An 18,804-nucleotide genomic window follows, 5' to 3' on the forward strand; every position below is an offset into this window, starting at 1 on the left:
TTGCTGGCCGTGTGACATCAAAGGACAGGCTCCGCCAGGCTCGGCACACTAATGCCATTGCACAGCTCTGTGACACTTCATATTGGAAGGAGAGAGTGCTTGTCCAGGCCTGTGAGATAGTATAACAAATTAGAGTCCTGTAGTGTTCACACTGGTGCTGATGCGGATCCATCATACTTTATTAACAGCCCTTCTAAGGGCTAGTCTTGTGTTTTGCTGTTTGTATCACATACTTTCTGCATGTAGCCAAGGGACAGTTGCAGGAGCAGGGAGAGTGGAAGAATACAGCATCTAGGCAGGGCTTAGGGCTTTGCAGCCCATTGCTAAATATTGAGCCAGTGCATGTGACCACATTCTTTTTTTTTTTTTGGGAGGGGTTGATAAAATTGACTATATTGTCTTCCATAGAGGATTATGTGCTTTGTTTTACATTTCGGTATCTACTCTGCTACTGCTGCGGGGAGACAGTGTCTGTGTAACGAATGGAAGCGGAGGCAGAGATGAAGTTCACATTCGTTTTTATTTTTTAAGTGGAACCTCGGGACCACGGTCTGGGGGGGCTCCGAAGGGGGCGTGACTAGTGAGTCCCGGGCACCCGTAGTAAAGCCCCTCATGCAGGGCCAGAATGGAATACCCGGAGGACACAGGTGCTACATCCAGTTAGACCCCGAACACGTGGCAGCTGTCCCAGCGGGACCAAAAGGGATAACAAAAGTTACAGCAGAGTCCTTAATGCGCTGGGTCCTGGATCCGGTTAGTTGGTAAGGAGTCGGTTCCAGTGACCTTCACACAGTCCTTGGACTCGGATGGCTGTAGGCGGAACGGGATGGCTTAGGCCCAGATGGTTGCTGATATAACCAGGTAACACAGGATACTGATATGCTGTGGAAACAGAGAGCATTAGACAATGCACAGCGACTGCAGCTGCAGTGCAGAGAGGTTAGCATGAGAACCGGCTGTAGCAATGATAGATACTTGTTGCTCCGGCGCTCTCCCTATGGAGGAGAGGCCAGAAATAGCAGCCAGTGCGCTGCCATTGGTTGATTGCATTTTTTAAATAATGCACGCCGCCCCTTTAAGAAGGCAAGAGAGCGGGCGGGCGTGCCCTAATAGTCTTAGTTACAGATCTCCTCACAGGAGGCAGGAGGGAGGACAGAATGCTGAGCAGCAGCATGAGAGGCTCGAGGTGAGTGCCCAGAACAGAGAGCAGCGGCAGGCCAGGTGTAACAGCGGCAGACCTGGGCGCAGCGCCAGGACGGGGACCGGGTGTAACAGTCTGCATCCGCCCCGTCATTACGCCAGCTGCAGACAGTAATCTCAGCTTGTGTGGCTTACTCATAGCGACGTGCCTGTTAGGCTGAGTTCACACGTGGCGTTTTTTTCGCGTTTCCGCGGCTGTTTTAACCGCGCGATTTTGCCGCGAAAAATAAGCATCCCATGCATTCCTATGGGATTCTGCAATGCTGTGCTAATGCGGCGGAATCGCTTTGCGGTGAAAAAGGCAGCATGCTCATTAATTTTGCGGAATCGCGGCGATCCCGCACCCATAGGAATGCATTGTTCCGCTTACTTCCCGCATGTGGCTGTGCACACCATGCGAAAAGTAAGCAGAACAATTGCGGATGGTACCCACGGTCCGGAGGAGAGGAGACTGTCCTCCGGGCTTTGGGTACCATATCCCTGTAAAAAATAGAATTTAATATAAAAAATATTGTTATTCTCACCTTCCGACGTCCCGCGCAGCCTTCCCGCCTCTCTCCACGCTCCCGGTCCCAGTAATCCTTTGCGAAAATGCCCGCGATGACGTCCGTTCTCACGGGATCGCGAAGTCTCGCGGTCATTCGCGCGACGTCATCGCGAATGACCGCAAGACGTCATGATCCTGCGAGAACGTACGTCATCGCGGGCATTTTCGCAAAGGATTACTGGGAACGGGAGCGTGGAGAGAGGCGGGAAGGCTGTGCGGGACGTCAGAAGGTAAGAATAACACCATTTTTTATTTTTTTATTTTTTTACATTTTATCTTTTACTACTGATGCTGCATAGGCAGCCTCAGTAGTAAAAAGTTGGTCACACTTGTCAAACACTATGGTTGACGAGTGTGACCAACCTGTCATCAGTTCTCCAAGCGATGCTACAGATCTAATTATGCTTGCAAAATGCTAGTTTTTCCACGGGAAAATTGCGGGAATTTAAAACGCGATTTTCCCGCGGAATGGATTTCCGGAACTCTCGCAGTAATTTCTGCGAGAGTTCCGCTACGTGTGAACTTAGCCTTATAGTGTCGGGTGCACATCAGTCTCCCGTATTACTGCATACAATTACATCTCTGTGCGGACCGCACTAGCCATATATGAATTCGAGCACATCTCTGTATGGAATGTATTTGTGGCGTGAATGTTAAATTGATAACAGTGGAATTTTATCCATGCTTAAATATAAATATATGTTAGCCATATGTCGATCAAATATGATTTATCTGGTCTAATATAAATATTAGAATGATATTATATAGCAGTGAGTAAGATTGTTTTACCCCAGTGTATGGAAAGGTAGGGATGCAATTTTTGCATAACCCCTGGCCAATTATAGGGTCACAATGGGTGACCCTATAAATATGGGTATGTAGTAACCTGTCCAGTAATTTATAAGGGACTTTGGTCAGGAACCATATTCTAATTCACCAAATAGCACCAAATTATAGATATCTCTTGATAAAACCTAACTTTTAATATACTCATAAAATATGTATAATAACATAACACCAAAAAAGCTCCCAAACAAGAATCTGTATTAACTGTTTGAGTGAAGGAAAAGGAGAGAGCAATCCCTATTATGCTACTATTGTCTCCCTTCCTACCAGCAGAGGTTGGCTCCCTTAGTCCTGCGCAGTGGCGCCCCTATAAGATACACAGGGTGCAAAGATTTATCTGTAAGGCACCATATGTGATCAGGTCAGCATAGCACCCTATGGTACGTGAAATATATCAGAGGGGTTTCAGCCAAGAAAAAAAAACAGATCACAATTTAAATAGAGATATAAATTATATAGGCAGATATTGCACATATCCCAAAATATCTAGGGGAGATAATGACTTTAGAGAAGGGGGTTGTACCATTAATCAGGTATTAATAAAGATAGCATATATAGGTCACCCCAAATCTCAAAATTCCCCTATAGTATATTTATCAGGGACACTGGAGGTGCTCCCATACAACAAGATAGTTCACCATTTAAACTCAATCCTTTCATTGCATAGCCACCCATTAAATATTCATATGCACCTCAAGGAGGTATATAGTGGCCCATTAGCCAAGCCAAAAGATATTAGCCAGGCACCCCTTCCTTTTGTGCTAGAATTGCATATACCCCCACAAAGCAGTGTATCCCAGTTCAAATATACCACTCATAAATGTATTTGGCGCTATTTATACTCTCACTGTATGGCGCTGTTTATACCCTCACTCTGTGGCCCTGTTTATACCCTCACTCTGTGGCGCTGTTGATACCCTCACTCTGTGGCGCTGTTGATACCCTCACTCTGTGGCGCTGTTGATACCCTCACTCTGTGGCCCTGTTTATACCCTCACTCTGTGGCCCTGTTTATACCCTCACTCTGTGGCGCTGTTGATACCCTCACTCTGTGGCCCTGTTTATACCCTCACTCTGTGGCCCTGTTTATACCCTCACTCTGTGGCCCTGTTGATACCCTCACTCTGTGGCGCTGTTGATACCCTCACTCTGTGGCCCTGTTTATACCCTCACTCTGTGGCCCTGTTGATACCCTCACTCTGTGGCGCTGTTGATACCCTCACTCTGTGGCCCTGTTTATACCCTCACTCTGTGGCCCTGTTTATACCCTCACTCTGTGGCCCTGTTGATACCCTCACTCTGTGGCGCTGTTGATACCCTCACTCTGTGGCGCTGTTGATACCCTCACTCTGTGGCGCTGTTTATACCCTCACTCTGTGGCCCTGTTTATACCCTCACTCTGTGGCGCTGTTGATACCCTCACTCTGTGGCGCTGTTGATACCCTCACTCTGTGGCCCTGTTTATACCCTCACTCTGTGGCCCTGTTTATACCCTCACTCTGTGGCCCTGTTTATACCCTCACTCTGTGGCCCTGTTGATACCCTCACTCTGTGGCGCTGTTGATACCCTCACTCTGTGGCCCTGTTTATACCCTCACTCTGTGGCCCTGTTTATACCCTCACTGTGTGGCGCCGTTTATACCCTCACTGTGTGGCGCCGTTGATACCCTCACTGTGTGGCGCCGTTGATACCCTCACTGTGTGGCGCCGTTGATACCCTCACTGTGTGGCGCCGTTGATACCCTCACTGTGTGGCGCCGTTGATACCCTCACTGTGTGGCGCCGTTGATACCCTCACTGTGTGGCGCCGTTTATACCCTCACTCTATGGCGCTGTTTAGTATCAGTGCAATGAGCAGTAGTATGCTGGGTCTGTATATTTTCTCGGGATCCTGTGTATACTGGGCTCTGTAGGACACACTGTGGCTGCCTCCTTCCCTGGCACTCTCTCTATAACTCTCTGTACACTGCGTGACACCTCTAGTTTCCAGTTTACAGAACTTCTTAGTTACAGATTTCGGCCTTTTCTTTGCTGCTGATTCTTGGGACGTTGAAATTGTTCATTTTGGCTGATTATAAAGCTCCTTTTTCTTTATTTTCAGTGTTTATTCTTTTTTTGCTGAACTCTTGTTCGTGCATTTGTCAGCAGAGGGCAGCAGCGAGCGGCAATAGCGCGATAACCAGCAGAAACCTAGCAACGTGACGCGTGATTTGCATTCGGGGCGTGGCTTTCTACATATCTCCGCCTTTCGTGCGTGAGGTCTGAGGAGGCGTGGCATGTGACGTCGTTGATCCTGCCAGCTCACTGAGCGGAGGAAGGAAACAAACATGGCGGACTGGGGCCGAGGTATCAGCGCTCCGTGTGCGCCGGGCTGGCGGGCTCCTGCCTGGCGGTGACGCCGCTCTGTGTGTGGTTACTGTGGCGGTGTGTGCTGGGATTCGTGTCACCGCTTTGTGACGGTGTCGTGGTTTGTTTCGGCTTAAAGGGGAAGTCCATGTAAAGTCCTTCCCTGGTCTGTCACAGGTTTTGGGTACAGTGTAGGAGATTGGACCCCTTGTCATTGCCTGTAGTTACGCCCTGGCCTCCTGCTGTTGTGAACTACAACTCCCAGCATGCCCTGAGATGCTGCGGATGCAAGGAGGTCTGGCTGTGTGCCTCTGCTGCCCGGGTCACTGGTAGGCACACTCTTCCTGTGAGGCGTTATCCGGGGACCTGTGATTGCTGGCAGCGCTGCAGGTGGGCACCCCCGGAGCTGGCGATTAGACTCGGCATCTGTCGCCGACATCCCCAGTGTTTGTATGTAGAAGTCCGGTGGGCGGTCCTACCAGTGATTGACAGCTGTCTGCCTGCACCATCATACAGGGAAGACTCAGTCACTAGCTAGCTCCGCCCACTGGACTTATGTATACCAACACTGGTGATTTTGGGGAATAAGACGTATGCTCTTTAGCATCCGAGGTGTTTATCAGACGTCCCATTTCAGACTGCCAGAGATGAACTCCCACAGGAGCGCGCAGGGGAATGAGCACTTGTGTATTGGAGAGATGGCAGAGATGACTCATGGAGAACGCAGGAGCGCACGGGGGAATGAGCACTTGTGTATTGGAGAGACGGCAGAGATGACTCATGGAGAACGCAGGAGCGCGCGGGGGGGGGAATGAGCACTTGTGTATTGGAGAGACGGCAGAGATGACTCATGGAGAACGCAGGAGCACGCGGGGGGGAATGAGCACTTGTGTATTGGAGAGACGGCAGAGATGACTCATGGAGAACGCAGGAGCGCGCGGGGGGGGAATGAGCACTTGTGTATTGGAGAGACGGCAGAGATGACTCATGGAGAACGCAGGAGCGCGCGGGGGGGGAATGAGCACTTGTGTATTGGAGAGACGGCAGAGATGACTCATGGAGAACGCAGGAGCGCGCGGGGGGGAATGAGCACTTGTGTATTGGAGAGACGGCAGAGATGACTCATGGAGAACGCAGGAGCGTGCGGGGGAATGAGCACTTGTGTATTGGAGAGACGGCAGAGATGACTCATGGAGAACGCAGGAGCGTGCGGGGGAATGAGCACTTGTGTATTGGAGAGATGGCAGAGATGACCCATGGAGAACGCAGGAGCGCGCGGGGGAATGAGCACTTGTGTATTGGAGAGACGGCAGAGCTGTCTCGTGGAGAATGCAGGAGCGTGCGGGGGAATGAGCACTTGTGTTTTGGAGAGACGGCAGAGCTGTCTCGTGGAGAATGCAGGAGCGTGCGGGGGAATGAGCACTTGTGTTTTGGAGAGACGGCAGAGCTGTCTCGTGGAGAATGCAGGAGCGTGCGGGGGAATGAGCACTTGTGTATTGGAGAGACGGCAGAGATGACTCATGGAGAACGCATGAGCGTGCGGGGGAATGAGCACTTGTGTATTGGAGAGACGGCAGAGATGACTCATGGAGAACGCAGGAGCGTGCGGGGGAATGAGCACTTGTGTATTGGAGAGATGGCAGAGATGACCCATGGAGAGCGCAGGAGCGAGCAGGGGAATGAGCACTTGTGTATTGGAGAGATGACTCATGGAGAATGCAAGAGCGCGTGGGGGAATGAGCACTTGTGTATTGGATAGATGGCAGAGATGTCTCATGGAGAACACAGGAGCGCATGGGGAAATGAGCACATGGAGAACGCAGGTGCGCGCGAGGGAATGAGCACTTGTGTATTGGAGAGATGACTCATGGAGAATGCAGGAGCGCGCGGGGGAATGAGCACTTGTGTATTGGAGAGACGGCAGCGATGACTCATGGAGAACGCAGGAGCGTGCGGGGGAATGAGCACTTGTGTATTGGAGAGACGGCAGAGCTGTCTCGTGGAGAATGCAGGAGCGTGCGGGGGAATGAGCACTTGTGTTTTGGAGAGACAGCAGAGATGACTCATGGAGAATGCAGGAGCGTGCGGGGGAATGAGCACTTGTATTTTGGAGAGACAGCAGAGATGACTCATGGAGAATGCAGGAGCGTGCGGGGGAATGAGCACTTGTGTTTTGGAGAGACAGCAGAGATGACTCATGGAGAATGCAGGAGCGTGCGGGGGAATGAGCACTTGTGTATTGGAGAGACGGCAGAGCAGTCTCGTGGAGAACGCAGGAGCGTGCGGGGGAATGAGCACTTGTGTATTGGAGAGACGGCAGAGATGACTCATGGAGAACGCAGGAGCGAGCGGGGGAATGAGCACTTGTGTTTTGGAGAGACGGCAGAGATGTCTGTGGCTGAACCATCATTTGTCCAGCAACAATCTAATGTGCAAGTCAGTCTTAAAGGGGCGGTCTAACACTAACTATTGGCACTTGGCGATTCCTTGGCACTGCTAACCTCTTAAATTCACCTCCTCGCTTGCTTGTTTTCCATCTATTGCATACTATCACTTATGACTGACTGCTCTGGCTTCATAAAGGCAGAGATGGATGGAAAGATGCTCTGAAATGATTGGCCGCAGTGACGCACTGAGCGCCTGTACTTGGTTTGAACATTCTGTGTGGGCAGAGTCCCTTTAAGCTGCCTCCCCCTATATAACATACAGATGAATACGTGCCGCTGTACGTCCCACCAGGCAGGTGCTAGGCTGCCATGGAAGAGTGCGACCTACATACGGGCAGAGCGGCCGGTGTGCAGGGGCTCTCTGGTCTTTTCCATAGTGGCCTTTGGATCATTTCATGCATGTACCGGCAGCTTCCCTGGCGCTTATGGCAGACATACACTACAACATATGTGAGAAAAGCGCCTCCCTGTGTAAGAAGCGGTTCTACTGGCTGAGCCCTCCTATGTCTGAAGCATCCTACCGTGCTCCATGCCTATTTATACAGACATGACCCAGATGTCGGAAACCGCCATTAAAAGCCGCCGTGTGAAATCATTGGCAGATACTAGAGTGACCGAATTAGCTGAGAAATGGCCATCGTGCATGGCTAACCGGAGCCCGTGGAGGAGGTACTACAACTCTCATTTTCTTTGTCCGCAGGTTCCAGCACAGGAGCAGTGGATGAGATGCTCGATGCAGAGAATAAACGGCTTTCAGAAAATCTCTCCACCAAAGTGACGCGGCTGAAATCGGTGAGTCCGTTGAGTGCAACACCTACAGTGACAAACGCTGTCAGTCATGCCTCCGTCAACAGATTTTTGTGGGCAGAGATTAATTTTCTTATATTTTTCATTATTTTGCTACCTCTTTTGCCTGGCAGCTGCTCGCTCCTCGCCATTCCCATAGGAAGTAAGAAAGTTAATTATAGACGCCCTCCTCTCATCAAAGTTTTTATCCTCCTAATATGCAGTCATAGTATATAGCACCGTGTACTTACAATTGCTCATTTTCCCTTTCTACCCAGCTAATTTTTCTCTTTTCTCTGCTCTATATAGGAACAGGAAGTCTCTTGTCTCCGCATTTATCATTCCCCTCTTCATCTCCTGGCCCAGCTGATCCTTCCCTCCTGCCAAGAACATTTGCAGTGACTTATGACTCATGCAGGGAAAATTGACCTCCTGTTTCTACACAGAGCTTGATTCAGCTAGTCAGTTATTAATCATGATGTCATAGACCTAATTGAAAAGGGAAAAATTATTTGGGTAGAAAGGCAAAATGAGCAATTGTAAGTACACAGTGCTGTATGATATGACTCTGGTAAGGTCGATTCCTCGTGGATAATTTCCTGTCCCCCCCCTTCAAACACAGACCAGCACAACCATTCTTGGGTGTAAATCGGCCACAGCTGCCAATTTATTGATATTTTTGATACTTAAGAGACACTTGGTGAGGTCCTCGAAGCTAAAAAGGGGGGCCTGGTAGTTTATCATTCCAGGGCATTGCCCCTTCCCTCCCAACCTTACTTCTAGCCGCGAGACCCAGAAGCACCAATAATCCGAGGGAGAGGTTGCCTTCCTGTCAATGTGATCTCGTCATTCCACCACCGGGTATCACCCAAACTCCTAATACTGTGACCCTGGCGCTCCGTCGCCGAGTGTCACCCAATTTTTTCCATTAATGTGAATCCGACGTTCCACCGCCGGGTATCACCCAATCTCACTAGACCACCACCACAACACCGTCCAATGAAGGAGATCCATGTATTCCAGGAGTTCCCAAAAGGTAATTTTAACCAACTTCGAGGACCCACCAGCGCCACGCCGAGAGCACCTTGACCCACTCAAGTGCTCGAGACCCCACCAAACGTCATTGCTGTGGCCTCCTGTTTTTTTTTTTTTTTTTCTTGTCCCCTAAGTCCATAAATCCGTCCCCACTGCATTAGGTGTATTCCATCTGCCAGCCAAAACACTTTTCCATACGATTAAAAAACTGCATGGCATTCCGCTACTGTCCCATGCAGCTCCGCAGATTTGGATACTTCCTTGTTAACTTTTCCGGGTATGACCACACTATTTCAAATTCGTGAACCCCGCCCACAGCTGCTCCAAATCTCTTTATGTCGCAAACTAGCTGCTTCCCACGGTGGACTCCCAGGTCATTATCCCCTACATGTAAAACTAATATATCGGGAGCTCCATGATGAAGAACTGCTGTTTGATACTCGTGTGGATTACCCTGCCCCAAGTTGAATCCCCTAACTCCATCTGTCTCCTCCTGTCCATCAGTTTGTCTGCTCGTAGCACTCCCCAGTGAACCTGAGAATGGGCTAGAATCCAAATTTGTAGAGCAACTTGCTCTGTAAGAGAACAAACGAAAGTTGATGCACCGTTTTAGTTAACTGAAACTTCAGCCATGTGATATCTGGTAGGTCATATGTAGGACCGGTTCCGTTGTGACTCCCACCGGTCAATTTTCATTATGATTCCTGGACTTAAACATCCTCTCACTGCCTCCGTAGCAGCCCCTATTTGAAAAGAATGACTTCCCTAATTGTGCGGCTCCATAACCGCTTTCACCAATCACTTTTTGAAACCCCTAACAAACTGATATTTCGACATGAATGACCTATCCTCATGACATAACAGGGGTCCTCCGTGTCTGGGCCTGGAGGCCATGAAAATACCAAAACATAGCCACGGGCATCCAATAGAATCCTGCACCTTTCCCAACATAACCTTCTTTCCTCTTGCCCTTTGATTAGTCTTCGACTTTCCAATCCCAAATTCCAACCCTCTGTTGTGTGGCTATAATATCTCCAGCTAGAATACCCACGTCTGTCTGACTAAAAATTCTTTGTCAAATCAGTTCTATTCCGAAGGGGAGGGGGGGTAGCAACAGAATGCATACCTGTATAATGACATATATCATCCTTCAAAACTATTATCCTGCCTGTATTGTAGCCAGCTGATCAATTTCCAGGTTTTTGTCTAGAAACACCCATATGTGCAATAGTTGGGTCTAGAAACACCCAAATGTACAATAGTTGGGTCTAGAAACACCCAAATGCACAATAGTTGGGTCTAGAAACACCCAAATGCACAATAGTTGGGTCTAGAAACGCCCATATGTACAATAGTTGGGTCTAGAAACGCCCATATGTACAATAGTTGGGTCTAGAAACGCCCATATGTACAATAGTTGGGTCTAGAAACACCCAAATGTACAATAGTTGGGTCTAGAAACGCCCATACAGTTGTGGCCAAAAGTATTGACACCCCTGCAATTCTGTCAGATAATACTCAGTTTCTTCCTGAAAATGATTGCAAACACAAATTCTTTGTTATTATTATCTTCATTTAATTTGTCTTAAATGAAAAAACACAAAAAGAATTGTCTTAAAGCCAAATTGGATATAATGCCACACCAAACATAAAAAAGAGGGTGGACAAAAGTATTGGCACTGTTCGAAAAATCATGTGATGCTTCTCTAATTTGTGTAATTAACAGCACCTGTAACTTACCTGTGGCACCTAACAGGTGTTGGCAATAACTAAATCACACTTGCAGCCAGTTGACATGGATTAAAGTTGACTCAACCTCTGTCCTGTGTCCTTGTGTGTACCACATTGAGCATGGAGAAAAGAAAGAAGACCAAAGAACTGTCTGAGGACTTGAGAAACCAAATTGTGAGGAAGCATGAGCAATCTCAAGGCTACAAGTCCATCTCCAAAGACCTGAATGTTCCTGTGTCTACTGTGCGCAGTGTCATCAAGAAGTTTAAAGCCCATGGCACTGTGGCTAACCTCCCTAGATGTGGACGGAAAAGAAAAATTGATAAGAGATTTCAATGCAAGATTGTGCGGATGTTGGATAAAGAACCTCGACTAACATCCAAACAAGTTCAAGCTGCCCTGCAGTCCGAGGGTACAATAGTGTCAACCCATACTATCCGTCGGCATCTGAATGATAAGGAACTGTATGGTAGGAGACCCAGGAAGACCCCACTTCTTACCCCGAGACATAAAAAAGCCAGGCTGGAGTTTGCCAAAACTTACCTGAAAAAGCCTAAAACATTTTGGAAGAATGTTCTCTGGTCAGATGAGACAAAAGTGGAGCTTTTTGGGCAAAGGCATCAACATAGAGTTTACAGGAGAAAAAAAGAGGCATTCAAAGAAAAGAACACTGTCCCTACAGTCAAACATGGCGGCGGTTCCCTGATGTTTTGGGGTTGCTTTGCTGCCTCTGGCACTGGACTGCTTGACCGTGTGCATGGCATTATGAAGTCAGAAGACTACCAACAAATTTTGCAGCATAATGTAGGGCCCAGTGTGAGAAAGCTGGGTCTCCCTCAGAGGTCATGGGTCTTCCAGCAGGACAATGACCCAAAACACACTTCAAAAAGCACTAGCAAATGGTTTGAGAGAAAGCACTGGAGACTTCTAAGGTGGCCAGCAATGAGTCCAGACCTGAATCCCATAGAACACCTGTGGAGAGATCTAAAAATGGCAGTTTGGCGAAGGCACCCTTCAAATATCAGGGACCTGGAGCAGTTTGCCAAAGAAGAATGGTCTAAAATTCCAGCAGAGCATTGTAAGAAACTCATTGATGGTTACCGGAAGCGGTTGGTTGCAGTTATTTTGGCTAAAGGTTGTGCAACCAAGTATTAGGCTGAGGGTGCCAATACTTTTGTCTTGCCCATTTTTGGAGTTTTGTGTGAAATGATCAATGTTTTGCTTTTTGCTTCATTCTCTTTTGTGTTTTTTTCATTTAAGACAAATTTAAATGAAGATAATACCAAAGAATTTGTTTGCAATCATTTTCAGGAAGAAACTGAGTATTATCTGACAGAATTGCAGGGGTGTCAATACTTTTGGCCACAACTGTATGTGTAATAGTTGGGTCTAGAAACACCCAAATGTACAATAGTTGGGCAGTAATAATTTTTTTAAATCTACCTGCTACTATTCCTGGAATAGTGCTGAGTATATAGGGGAAGATATGATAAATATAGAGTAATTAAAAGCTGTACCCAATGTAACATCAACCTTATAACCGACTATTAGCTAACCTTCATAATACCTGGACATAGTCATTGAAATGAACCTATGTTACTTGTTTTTCGTGCACTGGTGTACCCGCACTTGCTGGGTCCAGGTCATCGGGGCTAGGCATATCGCCGTACCTGTTCCATGTATTTATCTACATTACCCCAAGCTGCTCTCTGTTAATGAAAAGGAAACTGGGAAGAGGTTTATTCAATTTTGTGTTAATGCACTTGACCACTTCTTTCTTTAGTTGCTCCCCCTGACTGACGGTCCTCAGATTAGGCATACAGCTCTTCAGGTTATTGCACCGGATTACTGCTTGTCCAGAGGCCGGCCTTAAAGAAACAAGACTTGGTCAATATAACAGTCACGATTCATGCCGCAGCATTCCCAACTCACCAACACACATGAATAGCAAGAGGGGGTCCTCTAACTTCTCGGCTCGCACACCGGGCCCACGATAGTTATTACGATTTTTTTTCCCATTTTTCTCTGCTCTACGTAGGAACAGGAAGTCTCTTGTCTCCGCATTCATCATTCCCCTCTTCATCTCCTGGCCCAGCTGATCCTTCCCTCCTGCCAAGAACATTTGCAGTGACTTATGACTCATGCAGGGAAAATTGACCTCCTGTTTCTACATAGAGCTTATGATTCAGCTAGTCAGTTATTAATCATGATGTCATAGACCTAATGGAAAAGGGAAAAATTATCTGGGTAGAAAGGCAAAATGAGCAATTGTAAGTACACAGTGCTGTATAATATGATGAGTGCAATATATGAAGAGGGTAAAACCTTTGATTTGAGGAGGGCTTCTTTAACCAAAGCATCCTCAAGGTGTCATGTGAAACAATAAAAGCGTTTTCCAGGAGCGTCACGGCCCTTCTCTATTGGCCGGATTAGAACCCAGACCCATTTGTGTGAGAGGCTGTGCTGCAGTACCAGACACGGGCTCTGAATAAGAGTGGCGCTGTTTCTGGATGAAGGGATCTCGTGCAGACCCTTTTTGTGTAGGGTTAGGGAACAGTTCCTGATTTGGGATCTTGATGCTCAGACCCATCTTGCACCATCTGTGATAATGGACTTGTGCTTCTTCTGCAGCTTGCGCTTGACATTGACCGAGAAGCGGATGACCATAACAATTATCTGGATGGCATGGTGAGGATCCACTATCTAGTTCTGAGCGGATCAAGTGGACAGGAACATGTATGAACTGGCTGCACATGATAGAAATAAAGGGTCTATTTTACCCCCCAAAAACACCACGTTTGTCCATGGGCTGTCTGGGATTGCATCTCCCCCAATTCATAATAACTGCAACTTAACTCCTTGCATACTGCATTGCAGCACACAAGGGAACGAAATCTCCGACACCAGTGGCAGGGGATGACTTGCTTTTATAAAAAAAAAAACAACTCTGATCTTGCTCCTTGAAAATGTCTGTGATGCTTCTAGTGGTAGTCATGTGAAGTACAGCCTGTCATGGGTTATGCCAGTCCTAGATGGACACATCTGTGTGTGAGCAGCACGGAAGACTACACTCATTTATATTAATTTAGTATTTTAGAAAATGCAGAAAAAAAAAAATATTGAATACAATTTATGACTGTTCTATCGGGACACCATATATGCCTATTTGATTTAGTATCTCAGGACATTCATTTAATAAACATTATGGCCCCCGATTTATCATGGTCTTTACACTCTCTTCCAGAGTAAAAAGAGTTGGAATAGTGACTTTGAAATTTGTGCCTTATTCATTACTTAATTTGTACTTGTTTATTTTAAGTTCTCTTTGTTTTGCCTTTACTTGGTTTCGTCAAGACAAAAAAAAAGAAGAGGAAACCAACTTAAAATAGGCACAAATTAAATGCTGAATAAGGCACAAACATTATGGTCACTATTAGGGAAGAGTCAGACGGCCGTATAACTCGGATGAGGATCGCAATGCTCGGACTGGCCGGCGGCTCTCCTGACCCGAGCGGGACAGCTTGTATTTCCATGCAGCTGTCACTCTCAGGTTGGAAGAGCTGACGGCCAGTCCAAGCATCGCGTTCAATCCTCATCAGGGTTATATGTCCATCTGACTCTTCTCTTCGTAACTTTTTTTCTGGGGTAAAAGTAGTTCTAAGACTGATGAATCAGGGGGCCATGATGTTTATTGGATATATGTCCAGAGTTACTAAGGCTACTTTCACACATCAGGTTTTCGGCGTCAGGCGCGATCCGGCGTCGTGCCGGAACGCCGGATCCAGCAAATATTTCATAAAACCGGATGTGACGGATCCGTTTTTCTGCCGGATCCGTCTTGTTCTTGACAGACAAAACCGGATCCGTCTCATCCGGTTCATCCGTTTTTCGATCCGTTGTTCGACGGATTACGCCGGATCCGGTTTTTAAACGCCCCTTGTGGCCTTCCGAACGGGATTGGCTACGGGAAAACTATATATAGCGTGTTCCTACAGCCCTTCTTTGACAGGTTGGAGAGGAGAAAGTGCAGGTTGGAGATAAGAGCAAGTTACTGGCGAAGATGGATGTTGTCATTGGAAATATTTTGAAGAATTTGGCGGATTTTACAGTGGAGGCGAATCGTTTGAGGGTGATTGTTCTGGAGAAGGAGAGAGCGAGACAGCAGCGCATCAGGCATCGTAGATGACGTTTGTGGATCCACCCCATCACAGCCAAGAGAATGACGCGTGGGGTCTATTCTACACTCTGCATGGACTTTCGACGAAACCCGGATACATTTTTTGGATATGTTCGGATGAAAATGGAGAATTTTGATTACTTGGTGGAGCGCATTGCACACCTCATAAGAAAAGCGGACACCTATTGCCGCTTCTCTGTTTCACCCGCAGAGCGTCTGATGGTGACTTTAAGGTAAGCCACATTTATTGGATGTGCTCGCATCAGAGCACACTTTCACTGCAATCTTGTTGGTGGTAGTTTGTACCTCCAAGTGTTATAGCTGAGTTTTGGTATGTAATGCTGTGATTTAAAACTAATTTATTGTTTTTTAATTCCCCACAGATTTCTTGCAACTGGAGAATCCCTTTCGTCACTGCATTTCCAGTACAGACTCGGGATTTCCACCATATCTGGAATAGTGAAGTACACATGCCGTGCACTGTGGGACTCCTTAGCTGAAGAGTTTTTACCAGAGCCCACAACAGAGAGGTGGATTGAAATTGCTGACAAGTTTCAACAGATATGTCAGTTTCCCAACTGCTTGGGCGCTGTGGACGGGAAAAATATCCGTATTGTAAAGCCAGCCGGATCGGGATATTTCAATTACAAGAAATATTTTTCAATTGTCCTCATGGCCATCGCTGACGCGGAATACAAATTTATTGCTGTTGATATTGGGGCCTATGGCCGCTCCAATGACTCTCAAGTTTTCAAACTGTCTGCCATGGGGCGTAAACTGTATGGAAACACCTTCCAGTTCCCACCCCCTAGACCGCTGCCGCAAACATCTGGTCCACCTATGCCATTTGTCTGTGTAGGGGATGAAGCCTTCCAGCTGTCAGAACACCTTTTGAAACCGTACTCTAGCAGAGGATTGACAAGAACAAAACGCATTTTTAATTACCGCCTCACAAGAGCAAGAAGAATGGTTGAATGTACCTTTGGTATTCTGACAGCCAAATGGCGGGTCCTATTGACTGCGATCAACCTCAAGACAGAAACTGTGGACGAGGTGATCAAAGCTTGCGTGGTACTCCACAATTTTGTTATCTGCAAGGAACCCATTTCCATTGAGGACACCTCTGAAGAAACCACCTTGCAAGATTACCATGACATTACCACTAGAAGTTCTGTGACGGTTTCAGTAATGAGGGACAATTTTGCACTATACTTTGTCACCTCAAGGCAGAGTACACTGGCAGGATGACAGAGTGTGAAAGATTTGTGCCCTTAACCAAACTTGTGTACCTTCTGTACCAACAGTATATACCTTTGCCAACCAAAGTTGGCTATCTTGTCATGGTCTTACTATTTTTACCTTTAGGCCACAGGTTTGTACCTGGTTGTGTTTTATGGAAAGTATTTCACCTTTTAACAAAAGTTGTGTACATTGTTAGGAAATCACCAACAATAAACACAACTTTTTAGGTGAAATACTTTGCTTCAAACACAACCAGGAACACAACTGTGGCAAAAAGCTAAAATTTACCCACAGTTATATACCTAGTTTTGAATACCATTTTACCTTTTAAATACCCTGTATTTAACCCTTTTGGCCGCAGAAAGAAATGACAGACAACCAGTGTAAAATAATTTAACTTTTATTGAAAAATGTTTTTTTTAGTAAACTGTTTTTAAATTTTAATAAACTTTTTTAATAAAGCTTTGAAACCATAAAACTGGTCATTTTTATTAAAATACACACATTATAAATCTGTGTAGTGTGGGGTGGAAATACTGCTGGAGGGGCTGCGGGACACTTCGACACTGGGAGTGTGGAGAGAGGACTGGGATCGTGGTGGGGAAGGAACAGTTAGAGGTGAAGGTGTGGAAAAAGCTACAGAATGGGTGGACATGTGGGAGGCAGAAGAGGTGGTGGGCGGTGGAGTGGAGGGTTGGGCAGGGACTGTAGGAGCAGATGATGTTGATGGCAAGTTGTATTGGGAAGGAGTTTGGTATGGGGCAGGTTGCTGGTACTGGGGAGTTTGCTGGTACTGGGGAGGTTGCTGGTACTGGGGAGGTGGATGGTATGTAATAGGAGGGGGAGGATGGAAAGTGGCTGGAGGGGGTGCAGATGGAGGAACTACTGGGGTGGGAAGAGGAGGTTGGGAGGTAACGTGCTGGAGAGCACCGTGGCATGAATGCATTACATGCATCTGCTGGGTAGGAGATAGCGTTTCCATGCGCTCCACAACAGACCTGAAAAAGGTGTGGTTTGGTGAAGATCTTGCTTCTGAATGCATGGTTTGCAGAAGTGTCTTCACCTCCAGAATGCTGGAGTTGATCTGCTGAAAGCCTGCGGAGATTTGCTCTGACAAGACTTTTAGACAGTTCTGGAAAGATGCATTCAGATGCAAGAACTCTGGCGCATAAGTCTTTTCCTGACCCCGCTCGGCCCAGTACCCGCAGGTGTACTAGAGGTGGCAGGGGCAGAAGGGTGGGGTAAAGGGAAAGCGATCTCCTCACCAGCAGCTTCATGTAATGTAGGCGGCCACGATGCTCCTGTGCTGGTGGATGGGACAGAGGGGTCGAATGTGTGGGAAGGCTGTGAAGGTGCAGATGTATCGGGGCGGTCGAAGTGTCCCTCGGTGCCGGTCTCCTCAGGGATCGCCTCAGAAGGGTCCAACCGTGCAGGCTCCCGAGTGCTGCTCACCGTGCTGTGGAATAAAGAGAAAAAAAAAACTATTAAAAAAGTGACGTGGTATGGCCCTGGCTGAAAAAAAAAAGTTACATTAAACATTTTTTTTTTCACATGTGGTGTGTAATATTTACCTTCTGGTGACCATTGTTTCCCGGAGGAACGACAGGGCTCGTGCGTACTTGTACTTGCTCCTGCGTCCTCCAGATCCACTCGGGGCCCGCATCTCTTTATTGAACTCCTTCTTGAAACGATCCCTCACAGACCGCCACCGCTTCACAATTCTGTCCCCTGAAACGAGAAAGGAGTGGTTAGTATACAACATCAGTGTTTCCCAAACTCCAGTCCTCATGGTCCCCAGGGGTCATGTTTTCAGGATTTCCATAGTAAATAGAAATCCTGAACACATGATCCGTGGGGACCACGAGGACTGTTGTTCGGGAAACACTGGTTTACATCAAGCAACCGGTACTGTATATACTTACGCTCTTTAATCTGGGCCCGAACATCGAGGTCCTCCCAGCGGTCCACAAGGAGCGAACAGATTTCCTCCCAGAGTCGCCGGGTAACGATCAGGTCAGCGTGGCGGCGGTCAGCCATATTCCAGAGCGGCTCCCTTTCTCTGACGAGATCGATGAGGTGGTCCACATCGAGTCCTCCATCCTCACCGTCAGAGTCGGGAGCACGCTGTGAAGGCTGTTAAAGAAAAAGACATAAATAACATAATTAGCCTCCACAAAAGAAATGAAATAAAAAGTGCAAAAAAACAAAGCAAAAATATTTATACTTACACGCTGGTGACCGCCGCGTTGCTGTCGCCGACGACCCTGGGAGGCACTGCGAGGACCTCTTGGCCGAGCACCAGATTGGGAAGACTAGAGAAGAAAACAAAAAATGTTATGTCTTTGGATGTAGGCATTTGTTTGCTGTGTGTGGTCTGCAGAACATTGTTTTCTATGTGTTGTGTGTAGTGTGATGTTGTGTTTCTGCGTTTGATGCCAAAAACTTAC

The 18,804-nt window shown here is 47.2% G+C and overlaps 1 protein-coding gene across 5 annotated transcripts in view; it reads left to right on the top strand.

Annotated features, from left to right (window-relative positions):
- Positions 1-18,804, top strand: part of SIRT3 (sirtuin 3) — an 84,734-nt gene that overhangs the window by 64,556 nt on the left and 1,374 nt on the right. Inside the window, exons 1-3 of one of the 5 annotated variants that reach the window (XM_073573997.1) lie at positions 411-1,186; positions 8,087-8,178; positions 8,482-13,340. In XM_073573997.1, the coding sequence (XP_073430098.1) occupies positions 11,059-12,093 (1,035 nt within the window). In that variant the 5' untranslated portion in view covers positions 411-1,186; positions 8,087-8,178; positions 8,482-11,058 and the 3' untranslated portion in view covers positions 12,094-13,340. Of the gene's footprint in view, positions 1-410; positions 1,187-4,907; positions 4,940-8,086; positions 8,179-8,481; positions 13,341-13,569; positions 13,627-18,804 lie in introns of those variants that run through there. The other 4 variants (XM_073573996.1, XR_012231834.1, XM_073573994.1 and 1 more) reach the window with 4 other exon arrangements.

The sequence above is a fragment of the Dendrobates tinctorius genome, unplaced genomic scaffold (assembly GCF_039654945.1).
Source record: "Dendrobates tinctorius isolate UK_male_01 unplaced genomic scaffold, ASM3965494v1 ptg000037l, whole genome shotgun sequence".
Taxonomy (NCBI): domain Eukaryota; kingdom Metazoa; phylum Chordata; class Amphibia; order Anura; family Dendrobatidae; genus Dendrobates; species Dendrobates tinctorius.